The sequence below is a fragment of the Aulonocara sp. 'chitande type north' Nkhata Bay genome, linkage group LG20 (assembly GCF_057382095.1).
Source record: "Aulonocara sp. 'chitande type north' Nkhata Bay isolate Kocher_YH1m ecotype deep benthic linkage group LG20, A_spYH_male_GT1.1, whole genome shotgun sequence".
Taxonomy (NCBI): Eukaryota; Metazoa; Chordata; class Actinopteri; order Cichliformes; family Cichlidae; genus Aulonocara; species Aulonocara sp. 'chitande type north' Nkhata Bay.
The window spans coordinates 37,203,623-37,218,761 of NC_141363.1; the positions used below are offsets into that span (position 1 = coordinate 37,203,623).

At 40.0% G+C, this 15,139-nt stretch overlaps 2 protein-coding genes across 5 annotated transcripts in view; both read right to left on the minus strand.

Moving 5' to 3' along the window:
* The window catches only part of LOC147306229 (histone-lysine N-methyltransferase SUV39H1-like), a 16,746-nt gene extending 9,488 nt beyond the window's left edge, over window positions 1–7,258 (minus strand). The window contains exons 1-3 of one of the 2 annotated variants that reach the window (XM_086276333.1): window positions 7,175–7,258; window positions 2,682–2,827; window positions 215–874 (exon numbers count right to left, since the gene is read on the minus strand). In XM_086276333.1, the coding sequence (XP_086132459.1) occupies window positions 215–874; window positions 2,682–2,827; window positions 7,175–7,193 (825 nt within the window). In that variant the 5' untranslated portion in view covers window positions 7,194–7,258. Of the gene's footprint in view, window positions 1–214; window positions 875–2,681; window positions 2,828–2,923; window positions 3,042–7,174 lie in introns of those variants that run through there. The other variant, XM_086276334.1, reaches the window with a different exon arrangement.
* Window positions 7,259–9,119: 1,861 nt separating this feature from the next.
* Window positions 9,120–14,717, minus strand: LOC147306230 (organic solute transporter subunit alpha). 3 transcript variants are annotated; one of them, XM_086278590.1, is made up of 8 exons: window positions 13,988–14,717; window positions 13,799–13,893; window positions 12,983–13,134; window positions 12,775–12,848; window positions 12,532–12,687; window positions 12,109–12,220; window positions 11,241–11,493; window positions 9,120–10,712 (listed from the first exon to the last, which is right to left on the minus strand). In XM_086278590.1, the coding sequence occupies exons 2-8, from the start codon at window positions 13,863–13,865 to the stop codon at window positions 10,273–10,275; spliced, it is 1,254 nt and encodes a 417-aa protein (XP_086134716.1). In that variant the 5' UTR covers window positions 13,866–13,893; window positions 13,988–14,717; the 3' UTR covers window positions 9,120–10,272. The 3 variants fall into 3 exon arrangements, with proteins under 3 accessions (XP_086134716.1, XP_086134714.1, XP_086134715.1); XM_086278588.1 differs by having other exon boundaries at window positions 12,983–13,893; XM_086278589.1 differs by having other exon boundaries at window positions 13,799–14,717.
* Window positions 14,718–15,139: the final 422 nt, after the last annotated feature.

Sequence of the window (15,139 nt, forward strand, 5' to 3'; positions counted from 1 at the left end):
TTTTAGTGCACCACACCTTTCTTTTCATTTGCTTTCTAGCTGCAAGTTACCAGAAACAAGTGCTGTCACTTGTATCATTAAACTTTAAACCGATTCAATTAATGTATCACATCTGTCAAATCATCAAGCAGCTACTGGCTGCTTTTGTCATGCTCTACACTTCACACTGAAGCATGATACGCCACTTAAAAAAAAAATACTTAACAGGTCTCACCTCCCCAATGTACTCCATGACAAATGTGTTCCTCTTGATGTGCTGCAGTGTGCGGACTCCCCATCCCCGGCCGTTCCCCGTTTTAAAGATACACAGATCGAACTGGATGCCATTCTGCACAACTCTGTTGGGACAGTCAGGCCCACAGCTGCAGCGGGAGTTGCACTCATATATTGGCTGTCCAGGCCGAATCCGGACCTGTCCTCTGTCGTTGTAGGCCATGCGTTGGAGGGAAGCCCCAGGGCAACAGCCATTCACTGGCTCCTCTAAACAGTTTTTGCATTCACAACCCACTGCCATCTCATCTAACACAATGCCCTGACCTACTTTATAGTTGTTGATATAGGTAAAGTTTTTCGGAGGACCCTCTAGGTCCACTTCGTTCATGACAAAAATGCGCCCTGGATGATTGCGAGTATGATTCAGATGGTCTTCCCAGCGCTGCAGACTCTGGCGAAGTTTGGCTTTTTGGACCAGAAATGAGGAAACTTCTTTATCTAGCTTTTTTGGGATGCAACGTCGCTTGTGGCGCCTCAGCTCCTGGTCCAAGTCAAGATGGAACTGCTTCATCAGTTTGGGACATTTTAGGTTCCTCTTGGGTTCCCAAGTGTTATCTGATTCTGGAAAGCCCTTCCATTTTACAAGGTACAACTCCTCTTCCTGAAACACACACAATAACGTCAGTTTTGGGGGCAATTAGTGGTTCAGCCTAAACTTAATTTATTCTGTTACCATGTATACCAAGGGCAACATCTGTCCCACCTCACAGATGTTCTAAATCTCCACAAAGCAAACGTACAATACAATACGTACAGCATGTCCAAAAGTCTGGAAGCACCCCTCATATTTGTTTTTCTCCCAACCAGCCAGAGTTTATTGTAATTTTTTTAAAGTGCTCTTGAGCAGTAGCTCTCCAGTTTTCTGAAGGTGTTTGTCTTTCTGTAGACATGGTTGACTTTTTATTCATTTTTAGTCCTTATACCCAAATATTTCATTCAGAGACACCCTGTTACAGAAAGACATTTTCCATTTCTTGAGTAGAATCTATGGAAAAATACCAAAGGTAACACAGTTTGACAGGCATTAGACAATTTAATAGCTATTAGCAACAAGGTCAAAGAGCTATTAGCTGAAAAATTGGCAACTCTCAGCATGATGTGCAGCATCCTTGTTTGAGGAAACTGGACACAAGGAGATTAAACAGGAAGTATCAGCCCTAAAAAAAAAAATTAAAAAAAAACTATCTGTAGTAGATAGTTTATTATGTGAAAGGCATGTGCTTTAAAATAAATAAATAAAAAGAATAACGAAGAAAAGGCCCCTTACAGACTGACAGTGTGATGACAGGAAATGTGACATTTTTGGTTCAGAGGAGGCCAGGAGAGCTCCAGCAGTGAGAGTACTTTCAGTCTCATCATTCAACCTCATATGTTAGCACACATTTGAATAAATAACTACACATATTTCCTATTTTCCTCCCAAAATATACAAAAATGAGGGGTGGCTCCGGAGTTTTTGCACAGTACTCCATGTATATAGTGCTTTTCACACTCAGGAATCATAAAATGCTTTACAGAAAAAAAAAATCCTAGACAAAACAACATTAAAAAGGCAGGTAAGGCACAATGAAACCATGAGCATATCGAGTTGAATGTTTTAGCTGAGATTACATTGATTCTAACTATTTGGAGAAGACTAAATGAGTGCCACCTCAAATCCAATTGTGCCTGCTCAAAACTTCCACCGCACATACATGAAAGGTTTTCTTCTAGCAACACCTAATCTGTTCTGAGACGGGCTCGTACAGACGCTTATGCGTGTATACTTAACTAACAGGGATAAGAAGTGAGAAACATGAGTAATATTGTACATATGCAAGATAGTGTATATGAGCACATTAAATACAAACTAAATAGTAAAATGATACAATGATGCAAAATGATACAAAAATCCAAAATATTATAGATAAGATATTTAAGGAATTTACACCACAGTGCATGGTTTCTTGCAGTCCAAAGTTACACTGTCTTGTGGTATCTACCTTGTACTATTAGGAACAATGTTTGTTATGCAGCACTTGCTGTATTATAACATCTTCTTTCTTCTAATGTCAGGTTAGACCATTTGCCTTCAAAGTGGAACAAAGAGGAAAAATGACTCTTATCCATGCCACAATACAATGAATACACACTAGCAGAATGTTTCACTATAAAGTAGATGAATGTAAAATATTTTGTACTTTTAGTACTTGCAATAAAACTCCTTTCAAACATGTCTGTGTGATGTCTAACAGTGAATGCATGCCCTGTCCAACAATTAAACTGGTTGATTTCATTAAAAATACTGCCAAAATATTTACTAGGAATTTATTTTTCTTCGAAAACAAACCCAGAAACCTTCCCTAACTTCACACTAACAAGAGTCTAAGTTGCCAACAATCCATATCATACCTTAGTTGATATCATACCTTAGTCTTCTTGTAGTCACATAGGAATTCAACCTCGTATTCATTGACGTTGGCTCTGCTAACTCCAAGCTCTTGACACTGGAGTTTCTCCATTCGACACATGGCTTCCAGCTCATCCCAGGACATCTTGCAGGGCACGCTGCAATCTAACACACCACACACCTTTAACTGACAGTGCCCAGTCTTTTTCTGACAGTGGAAAGTAAGGAAAAATTCATTTTTAATCTGACTCAGCTTCCTACCGCCAAACAGCGCACGGTGACAGCACACACGGTTTACTGCTGGGCTTTGTGCATTTGTGCAAATGGACAGCCAAAGAATAGCTGTGTGAAACAGCGTATGTTTTAAATCAAACGTCATGCAGGTGTTGTGCCAAAAAGTGATTGTCTGCCAGAAACTGATTGCCGTCCACGGGAGCGCGTGCAGCTGCTTAAAACTGCAGCGCCCGGATTACTTGCGTTGCCAGCTACTTCCGTGCAACTGATATAACGTGGGGGAAAAAAACCCAAACACATTTATGCCTTTGTTATTAGGCAAAGGTATGCATTTATGGAGCTTTGATGTTTCTTGTAACCGAATTATGACGCTTATCAGAAGGTTGCTTTCAGTGTGTAGCGCAGTCACGAATGACTACACGCATCACGATGGAATAATTAATGCCTACAGGTTTGGTATGTCTACTCTCGTTGTTCATATTTGTTATAAGACTGTCGAATAGTAGTTAAAACAATAAAGACCTATTGTGCCAGTATCACCATGACTCTTTCTTGTTTGTTCAGAATAACGACTGAGAACATGGCATTTTAGCGCTACCAAAAGGTGATTGTGGCCTATAACACACAGTGGTGTTGGGTGCCATCTCCAACAACGATGAGGCGGCCTACATGGATGAAGTGAAGAATCTGGCATCGTGGTGCCAGGACAACCACCTCCAGCTGAACGTCAGCAAGACCAAGGAGCTGGTGGTGGACTTCAGAAGGGGTCAGCACAGAGACTACAAGCCCATTATCATCAATGGAGCTCCAGTGGAGAGGGTGCAGTCCTTCAAGTATCTTGGTGTCCACATCTCCTCAGACCTGACATGGGCTGCCCACATTCAGGTCCAGACCAAAAAGGCTAGGCAGCGCCTGTATCACCTACGACAACTGAGGAAGTTCAGGGTCTCTCCAAAGATCCTCAGGATTTTCTATACAGGCGCTGTGGAGAGCATCCTCACACAGAACATGACATCGTGGTTTGGGAACAGCTGTGTGAAGGACCAAAAAGCTCTCCAGAGAGTGATCCGTACAGCAGAACGCTGCTGCAGGATTGCTCTCCCCCCGCTTCAGGACACCTACACCAGTAGATGCCGGACTAGAGCAGCGCAGATACTGAAGGACCCGTCCCATCCTGGCAACAAACTGTTCCAACTTCTGCAATCTGGTAGAAGGTAGGGCTGAACGATTATGGAAAATAATCTAATTGCGATTTTTTGCCCCAATATTGCGATTGCGATGCGATATGCGATAATTTTTTAAGGTCTTTGTCTTCTGTATTATTAAACAAAGACAAGCAATACATCATATAGTATGGCCAATACTATATTACATTAATTTTAAACTGTTCTTTCCTGGAAGACAGACCTCTGTTATGATGACATGAGGTGATGCATGAATTGATGACTGACATTTTTATTTAACTTCTTCAATCACAACAGTATATTTGAACATACACAATAGTCTATTTTTAGCTTACAAACATCTGAGCATAAAGTGCTGGCAAGGAACCCTGGTGTAAACATTAAAATGAAAGTCAGTACAATGTGCAGATTGCAGAAATATACATAAAAAAAATCAGTGGCTTTACCACACTCAGTTTTTCGACATCTGTGAACTACTAGACAGTCATTCAATTAAAAAATAATATTAAATAAATAAAACTAATAAATAAAAAATACACACATCTTACTGATCTCTGCAGTCAGTAACATTACACATAAAGTGCAAACATAATAGCAATTGTATAAACACACACACAAACACGCCTTTAAAGTTTAAAGGCGTGAAATTGGACGGTCTAGCCTTCTGATTAGCGTCACCGCTGTCTCGGTGGAGTTTAATAAACTCGGCCGTCTGCTTCTTGCTATCTAAAATATAACCAGACACTGGTGTAAATTCTCGACTGTCTCATACTTCTGTTTAATAAGTTTTCTGTTTGACGTTTAGTCAGCTGTGTGAAAACCAAGGAGGAACCCACCCGGGGGATTAATAAAGTTTTATTTTATCTAATCTAATAACTTTAATCTCAGCCAAACCGATTTACTCACGAACAAACAAAACACTGAAAAAAGCCCAACAATAACATTTTTAGGTTGTCTAAGTGACTTATATATTACGTTTAACCCGAGCAGCGAAACTCCGCGGTGATCTGAAAATGATGTGCCGGGAGTTGTGCCGTTCTCGGCCGCATCAGTAACCCTCGAGCTCCCGGCTAGCTGTCGAGCTGGTGGGTAGCAGACGCCTCTGAAAACGTCGAAGCACTTTTGCAAATATGGGATAAACCGAGCAGATATTTGATGTTTACACAACTACTTTCTCGCCTGAAAATATGTTAAAAGTTTATTTTGTGACCCAGAAAGATTAGTATGAGTAATTTTAAAACTTAGTAGTGGCCGCCATTGCTGGAAACTGGAGTTTGGCTGGGCCGCGCTATGAATTCTGGGATATGGTAGTAATTTGGACAGCCTTCGGCGCGTCGCTGTGACGTAATCGGTCTACAAATGCGGCCTCAGGAGGATGCAGCCCATGAATTTGGACATGTCCAGAGTATAATCGCAGCCTTTGCGGTTAGAAAATTGCACTTGATCATGTCGCGATATTATCGCAAATGCGATATATCGTTCAGCCCTAGTAGAAGGTTCCGCATCTTCCGGGCAAGGACAGAGAGACTCAAGAGGAGCTTCTATCCCCAAGCCATCCGTGCCCTAAACACACACACCCGCCCTCTCACATCATCTATAATTGACTGAGTCAGGACTCTTCCAGACACTAAACCAAGGCACAATGTACATTTCAATTCCTTTAATTTTAAATATGTTTATATTGTCTATCCTGTAAAATAGTCAGATGTCTATTCATATTAATGTACAGAATTCACCTGCTTGCTGCTACTACTGCACATTCACCCAATGTATATACTACATATATGTATATACTACATATACATATATATATATATATATATATATATATATATATATATATATATAATGTTTTTCCTCTACATTAAGGGAACGATAAAACTGACAATACGCAATTTCCAACCTGCCAAAAAGTGATTGCCGCCTATATCTTGTCACTGATGTGACAAAATATTGTTTCAGTGACAAGTTATAGTCCACAATCACTTTTTGGCAGCTTGAAAATGGCATATTGTCAGTTTTATTGTTCCTGTACAAGTTATTCAGCAATTCATGGAGAGGTTTTGGGATATAATATATCACATGTAACCCTTCTGGAATATATCCAACAAGTTTGAAGCCGAAATATTGTTTCAGTGACAAGTTATAGGCCACAATCACTTTTTGGTAGCGCTAAAATGCCATGTTCTCAGTCGTTATTCTGAACAAACAAGAAAGAGTCATGGTGATACTGGCACAATAGGTCTTTATTGTTTTAACTACTATTCGACAGTCTTATAACAAATATGAACAACGAGAGTAGACATACTAAACCTGTAGGCATTAATTATTCCATCGTGATGCGTGTAGTCATTCGTGACTGCGCTACACACTGAAAGCAACCTTCTGATAAGCGTCATAATTCGGTTACAAGAAACGTCAAAGCTCCATAAATGCATACCTTTGCCTAATAACAAAGGCATAAATGTGTTTGGGTTTTTTTCCCCCACGTTATATCAGTTGCACGGAAGTAGCTGGCAACGCAAGTAATCCGGGCGCTGCAGCTTTAAGCAGCTGCACGCGCTCCCGCGGACGGCAATCAGTTTCTGGCAGACAATCACTTTTTGGCACAACACCTGTACAGGGGGCCCGAAACTAGAATCCTTTTAAAGAGTTGCATCCACGTTCGTCCAAAGACCCACAGTGTGCCATTTAAACATTCCCGAAGCGTTACATGGCGCCTCAAGCTCAACGCTACCGAGCACCGTGCAATAGCACCGCTAACTCCTCCGCTCACTTCAACACAGCGGCTACGGTCTGCTACCTGGAATACACAGAAAACTCCACCAAGAGCTTAATCCAAGTTACTGAGTTCACAAGTTGACTATTTGGACAAAAAGACCGCTTTTATTATACTGCACCCAGTACTTCGAACTATTGGCTTTCATAGAATAACCGCGATGTAAAAGCCCAGCGCTTAAGTTAAAACTGCGTAAATCCGAAGGTGAAAAATGTGCATATTCGAGCTATTTAAAGGACATAGACACAACCAGGTAACCGCAGATATTAACTAGATAGTGTAAAATTAAATGAAATAACAGTCTTTATGTATTACCTTTCAAATTTTCCGCCATGTTTTCCGCACAGCCGCCAAAATAGGATAAGCTACATTGGTCAGAAAGGCCTTACGTCACAGAGATCGTACCGGCAGCTAATTGGATGAGCGCCCTCTGTGAGCGTTCTGATTGGCTTAGAGAAGTAGTCCGGCGGGCACGCCGGAAGACAACAGATACAGTACAGCCAGTACAATGGATTCACATTTGAGTGAGTCTGCCAGAGCTGATTTCCTTTTTCTTCTCTCCGGTCCAGACATTCTGTACTTAAGTGTTGAAAAATACTCCAATAAAAGTACCGATTCAACTTATTTACTTAAGTAAAAGCGAAAAAGTACATGCTCTGAAATGTAATTAAAGTAAGAAAGTAAAAGTAGGTCCTTGGAAAACGTTTCTACGAGCAATTTTTATGCAAAGCTGAACCCTGTGCTATATTAATGTAATAATGTAATCATATTAGTAGATAGGAATACAAACTTTACTTCAGTCTAACTTTTATTTCTAATAAATGCACTCAACTTGAATCAGTTAAGTAGAATATGAGCAGAGAAAAAAAATGAAAATAAATTGTAGCTCTATTTTCTGTTGTCTACATTATAGAGGGCGTCTTTGCCTTTAAAAGGGAAATAAGTAGGAAAGAGGTCAAAATGGGATTTAGCAGGTGGGGGAGACCCTAAAATCTAATGCCTCAGTGTGGAGAAAAGAATCCTAAATAACAAAAATGTCTATGGAGATGTCCAGTAGATTTTCTTAGTGTAAAGGCTGTGATCAATTAACCTGCTGCTCTTTGTGGATGTAAACAACTGAATTCAACCAGATGTCAGCAGATGTTTCATGAGTTGTCCTGGCTGACTTCCATTTTCTACACTGACAGTATTCTGTTTATGCTGTTTTCATACTAGACACTATACAGTTGGTGGAATTCAGTGAATGAGCATCATCACTTTAACTTCAAATTCACCTCTGCTGGCTTTTATGTAACCTAACTCTGACTGTGAAACCATAGCCACTGTGCACCAGTTACAGTTTTTTTACTTAAATCCATTACATCACAGTAAACTAACCTGCACAGTATTTTTATCAGCCTTTACATAACACAGTTAATCTACCCTAGTTTGTTTTGCAGCATGTTTTACATTATGAAAAACCATAATAAGACATGTAGAGACCCAATCTGATTTAAAAACACGAGGACTTACATTTACAGTTTATCAAACACCACTGAGCAGTCCTTGCCTTCAAATCTAACTTCTCCTCTTCCTCTTCCTCTCCTGTCCTGTCTTTCTCATCTTTCTCCATCTCTGAGTCAAGTTAGATCTCTTTCTTTTCTCTCCCTGTGAAATACAGCAGCTGGACTTTTAGCTAGCACACAAGCAGTTTTCATATCTATGATCCACAACAGCTAAAAATTTGTTCATATAGTGTCAACAAGGACAGCTAAGAAAACTGATGAATCAAACGAGGTGTATTTGTGCACACTTGTTTACACACAGATTTGTGTGTGGATGAAGCCCAATCATCCTGAGCACAGCAGCAAATTGCCAACAGAAGGGCTGCAAAAGAAAAGAATTGTTCTTGTGCCGGCCTAGTCAAAGTCCAGGCCTCAGCCTGACTGGAGTGCACTGGGTGTTCAGAGAACGATGCATAAAAGAGTGCTTCAAACCTCAATTAACTGAAGGCACACTATAAAGAAGAGTGGACTGAGGATCCTCCACAATTACATGAAAGACTGATGACGTTGCACAGAAAACCATTACTTCAAATTATGCCTGCTACAGATGGTTCTAGAGGTCAAGTCAAAGTTAGCAAAACAGCTGTACACACCTGCAAGAATGTGCATCTACTTACTGGTACATTACTAGCTCCTGATGTACCAAATTATTTCCACAGAAAAATATTAAATTTGTTGACAGTTTGAATTGAATTTGGACAGGGATTTATTGTGGTTATATATCACACATATATACATATATCATCCTACATGTCACGTTTAATTGTAGACTCAGAGACTCTGTTAATTAAAGATAAAAAACAGAAGCAACAAATCTCTACATATATACACAGTTCTAAAGAGCACGGGTTTGAAGTGCTTTAAAATACTTCAATTATGTTGTAACATTATATTTATTTCATTCATTTTCCTCAGGTCACAACAATTAGTACGTGTGGGATTAATAAGTACAACAATGTAATAATATGTAATAATAATAAGAACAATAGAGAGAACAAAATATATATTAAAGATTTTAGAAGCACATAATCTTTGGCGACCTTTATAAGCCAGCCTGGTTAGTCCAAACCCTAAAACACATGAATAAGAAGTTTCTGGACCACATTTAAAATTAGATGAATATCTCTGCACAGTCTCCTAATTATCCTAAATGAGATAATTATGTGTGTAAGTGTTTGTCTTATTGGTCATCCCCACAAACAACCAAGCCAGGACTAGGGATGGTCATCACTTTTCAGTAGTCTTGAAATTCAAGTGAATAGTTGATGTGCCTTTTTTTTTGTCTTAAACATAGGCCTGGTAGGATGTTATGCATTAGTAATGCAGTGTGGTGGTAATGTACCTACGAACTGTTTGCCAGTAACCAATATTCAACAAAATGGAAAAAGCTGCCAACTACTTGGTATCATGCTTAGACAGTACTGCAGAAACAGAACAAGCATGCAATGCCAAAAATGACTAAAATGATCAAAATGTTATGTGTAGAACAAAAGGAAGGGCAGTGCAAAGTGTGTGTAAGGTAAAACTAGCACTTCACAACCATTTCAGAGCAGTTTGGGGTGAGGTGCAATGTTTAAAGAATATCCAATAATATGTTGCAAAATATCATCAAATTAAGGGAATATTTTTTTATTTTTCACCTGATCTTGAATCCAGCCCTCAAAGGCTCGATGATTTCAGTTTGCACTGACTGATGTTATGTCAGTTGTTACATTCTTCATCAAATTTTAAGTTAAATATTTTGCTCATCAGGATCTGATGTATAATTGAAGCGTTTAGCAGTATATTTTGCTCAAAGTGCCCTTTCCTAGCTAGTTTTTGCATCTTCAGCAGTCAAGCTTAATCTTATGGGCTTTTCTATTCCACTGGTCAAACCACAGTGACATCTTTTGACTCCAGGTCATTTACATTAGCCCTGACAGTAATGTGCGTCAGAGCTACGCCGGGCTCATCCGCACACCTGGGCTCCACTGTCTCTGAACTCCTTGAGTGCTGACCTTTGGCCTTAGGAAAGTGGAAACCATCCAGAGGTGCATGCTCTATCCTGCACAGGCTGTCTTCGCTGTCACTGTCATAACTGGGACTATATGAGGCGTTGATGAGACATCCACCAGGCCGAACCTCCTCTGATAGCACGCTGGCCTTCTGATGCATCGCCTGAATTTCTTCCGTTTGGACGGCCTTTTCCATTCTCCATACATCAAGCGGCTCCTCCATCTCCATTTCACTCGGCTCCACCTTACGGAATGTGTGGCGGGCATACAGGCCAATGCAAAACATCTCCACAATCACGCTGTAGTGGTAGATCACTAAGATTGGACAAGAAACGCACAATACAGGACAAGCAGTGTAGAGTGCTTTGGGTGAAACAACAGTGCTTCCATCTTTGTGAGATAGTGAGTTTTCATTCAAAACTATAGCCGATGTAACAATATAACCATACAATAACCATACTCAAAGAAATCAAACTTTAGTTTTAGCAAAGTGATGACAGAATTTTTTTATATTTCCGGTTTATAGTCTTAAATCTTATTATTTGCTCACATTAGATTGTTGAGCACTTATCTAGTATTAATGAGAACTGAAATCTCAGTTGCACTAGAATTCTGTCTCAGTCAAGGACACATCATGTTAGTGTAAGACCTGTTCTGCATGCTTGTTACCTGTCCAGGGTGTACCCTGCGAAAATAAAATCTAATACTTTTCAAGATAGATTTGTTTGAAAAATGTTGTCTGAGTGTTGTGACTGATCATGTCAAGAATAACTGCAGAATTATTTGAGTAAAACCGGATTGGGAGGCAAAAGACTGGAGGAGTCCAGATGTGCTGTCACTTACACTGAGACCGGGCCAAGACAGAGAAAGGTGGTGTGCAGGGGATAACCTCCAGAGCCCCCATAGTCTCTAAGATGCCACTCTGCAGGCCACACAGGACCAGCACCAGGATGATGCAGATGAACTTGGCTCTCAGTCCATAGCCATGCAACACACTCTTTGTTGCTTTGTAAAACAATAGGTGGCCATAAAAGGACACGAAAGTTGACACACCTATGATGCTGTTCACATACAGGTTGGGGTCAACTGAACCCACCTGGAAAAAATAAGACGATAGTTACACTTTTTATTCTTCAGTCTATCCAGTGCTTTTCAGTTCAGATGAGATGATTTGTTATCTGAAATAGACTGAACATGTAAGACTGGGCTCAAAGCCTCATTGTACTTCAAATGTTAAACATAGTATAACTACAGAGGCAGTCTCTACTTAAAGCTATTTGGAGTGTGAGAGAGCTTCATAGTGTTCAAACCACCTTTATAAAAATGAACAATCAGTGCATACAATGTGCAGTGGTTCTGCAGAAATGTGAATCATATGAGGTTTTCCATGACCTTCCCCCCTGTACAGTTTAGAAGCCTTTTTGCAGCCTTTGTCAGTAACCATCTACAACCATTATGACTATTATATATGAACCTAGCTTGAAACAAGTTACTTTCAGAAAGAAAATATTTGCACAAGATTGGGAACTGACACTACTCTGACAGTGTTTTGTCTTTGTTGTGTTAAACCCAGTTGCTGTAACAAATTTCCCAGCTTTGGGACAAATAATGTATATCTTCTATTAAATGAACACCAGCACTGGATTGAGCTTCATGAAGTTATCCTTACTGGCAAAATAAGCATAGATCAAAATTTTTATAAACAACTCACATCACCATAGTCATACTGTTCATCTGTCCACAGCACCAAAGTCACAAAGAACAAGATGCTGCGGACCACAGAGAGCTGCAGGACAGCAGCCATCATCCAGGCCCGGCTGCTGCTGCACACATGAGAAGGGACAAGACTTTCACATGACAGTCTGCTACTGTATCGACCACATTTTACACAACACAGCTAGACCAACACAAAGGATATACATGCAGGAAGTGTGTGCAATATATGTGCAAATTCCCATCCAGGTAACATACACAAGTACTAAAAGCCATTATAGACATTAGTGGCACATGATCTGATGAGATGACACCTCTACAATGTCCATGAGATGATACCTGGTGCCTAATAAGACCTTAATCATTTCACTCTACGTGCTGTGGCAGTGTTTTACTCAGATTTGTGGCTGCTGCTGTGTACCTGTTGATGGTCACCATTGGGAGGCAGCAGCAGCAGCAGCAGGGAAAAGGATCTGGAGTTACCTGCTGTCCAGACAACATAGCCAGCATACGCACTTTCCCTCCAAAAAAGTCTGTGATCAGTCCCATGAATTTCAACAAGGTGATAGAGTGATACCTGTGCCAAATACACACATTCGGACAGGATATATACAACCAACCCGTGATCACAGCAAGTCTTTATAGTCCATTCTTGGTAACTTACAAAGAAGCAATGAAACTACACAGAGAAGAGGAACGGGGCACATATAGTGCTATCAGAGATGTGAAGGCAAACACCTAAAGGAAACAGAAAACAGCAGTAAGATTCAGCTGTAGTGCATGCTGGACTGGAGCACATCAGCATGCAATTTCAGCTCAGTTCATAAAAGGAGCTCTGTGTTTGTGTGGGTGTGAGATGAGACTGCAGTTACCGGATACATTCCTAATATCCAAAGGTAGAGAAATTGACGTCTGAATGAGGAAATATTGCGCAAGAAGAAGCCCACCTCTTCCAGAAACACCCCAAGTAAAATGACAGCCAGGCCGGCTGGGATGAGGAAGAGCCACAGCTCATTTTTAATGGCTGAGAAAAAAAAACACAGTACCACACAAAAGCACAAGAGAATTTTTGCAAAAAAGTACACAATACTGCCAGAAACTGGTGAGAAATCAACACACATACACACAAGCTTCCATTTTGATTCCAGTTTCTTATACATCAAGTTCGTTGGATTCTCTCCAGTCAATCATACGTAGTTTATGATAATTAAGTCCTGCGACAATATTTTTTCCTCTTGCAACTGTGCAAATTATTCAGGATACATTCCGTCAGTCTTTCAGAATTTTCAGCATTTTTAGAAAATGAATGTTTGTAATGTAACATTTCATCTATTGAGTAAGGAGAATGAAAATGTACATCGTCTCAGGTGCAGATTTCTTTAACAGATTTCTATAACTATCTATCAATGGCTAAAAATGCTGAATGATTCTAACAAGCAACAACAAAGTTCTTATAATATTTATTAAAGTCTATTTTTTCTCTGTATACACATCAGAAAAGAATACACATCAAACTTTTTTTGAGCATTATAACTAAAATATTAAACTAAAATGCTACAGCTCATGCCAAAAAGAGTTGAATCTGAGATAGTTTATCACTCCATCTCACTTAGTGGGCATTAACAAGGGGAGATAATAAATGCAATCCTTAATATTCTGCTACAGTGGAAGTAGAAAATTGTACTTACCAGTAAAAATTTGTGATGACAGAGGGATCTCAGGCCCAATCCAGCTGCAGTTGGCCCTACTTCTCATCCTCTATATAATCCTATTCACCACGCATCTAGAGCAAATACATAGGAAATAGCATAATTTACAACAGTCAGCTACCTCTTTTAATTCGTAGCCAACCAAATATCCCAGCACCAAACTTTTACCTTCCAGAGGCTGTAGTTTTATGTAAAACGACTTCCAGGCCTCTCCTGTCCTTTCCGTGTTGACCCAAACACTTCCTGTCTGACTAAAGATGTTAATCATTGATAGATACAGGTAGGGGACAGGTATGGGATCCAAGTTCATCTTGAACAGCCAACAGTTTATGTGAGAAGAACAAATATTTAAAAATACACCCAATATTTAGTGCAGGTGCCACTAATCAACATTTTTCATAAACTGAGGATCATGTGGCTAAATGTGAAATATGACTACTTTTGTCACTTTTAGCCTAAATATTCTGGCCCAATTTGAACGATCTCTCATGCAGTGATAAAGCTAGTACCTCGACCCCTTTAACAGAAACAGCATACAATAATCACACAGTCAAAACAGCTTGGGCCCACAGTGTCCCAAATCTGTCAGACCAGGAGAAATAACTGCCCCGAGTATATCTGGCAGACTCTTATCAAAACTTGTTTAAATGACGTCCCAGAATATGGACTTACTGTAAATAATTCACAGTGAAAAGTGTTTTACCTAGTAGTTATATATAAAGTTTGTTTAAAAAGTAAGGAAATTTGTATTTGGTCAATTATGTCACTGTTGTAACAATGCTTTTTGGTACCACATTTTTAAGAAAATGCATTTGTGGGTTGAGAAGCAGAGTTGAGTATGTGGGATGTGCCCATTAAAAACTTGCTATATCTTCTGTGCCAATGCCAAACAGCTTAATCCTGCGATTGACTCTTGTCAGAACTCTTGTGTTCCGCAAAACCCAAGTTGCGGTATAATCGTAGTGAGCCTTAGTACCATCACCAAATTAAAAGCAATGTGCCATATAGTGGGGGATGTTAGGGATGGGCTTCAAAGTGAGGAAGACATGCCAAGAAAACAGTTTCCTCACCCTGTCAGCTTCAAAAACCACAAGCAGTTTCCTACTGATTTGCAAGACGATATGGCCGACGGCTCTCCTCACAGACAATCTCTGGTCTCACTGGGCTGCCAGGAGGCCTGCCATGACTACTCTTCACAGTCAAGCCTGTTTGCACTGGTATCGGCAACATGTGCACTGGAAGCTGGACATGTGGAGGCACATTATGTTCAGTGAGTAAGTCCACATTCTGTGTATAGCAGTTGGATTGTAGGGTCAAAGG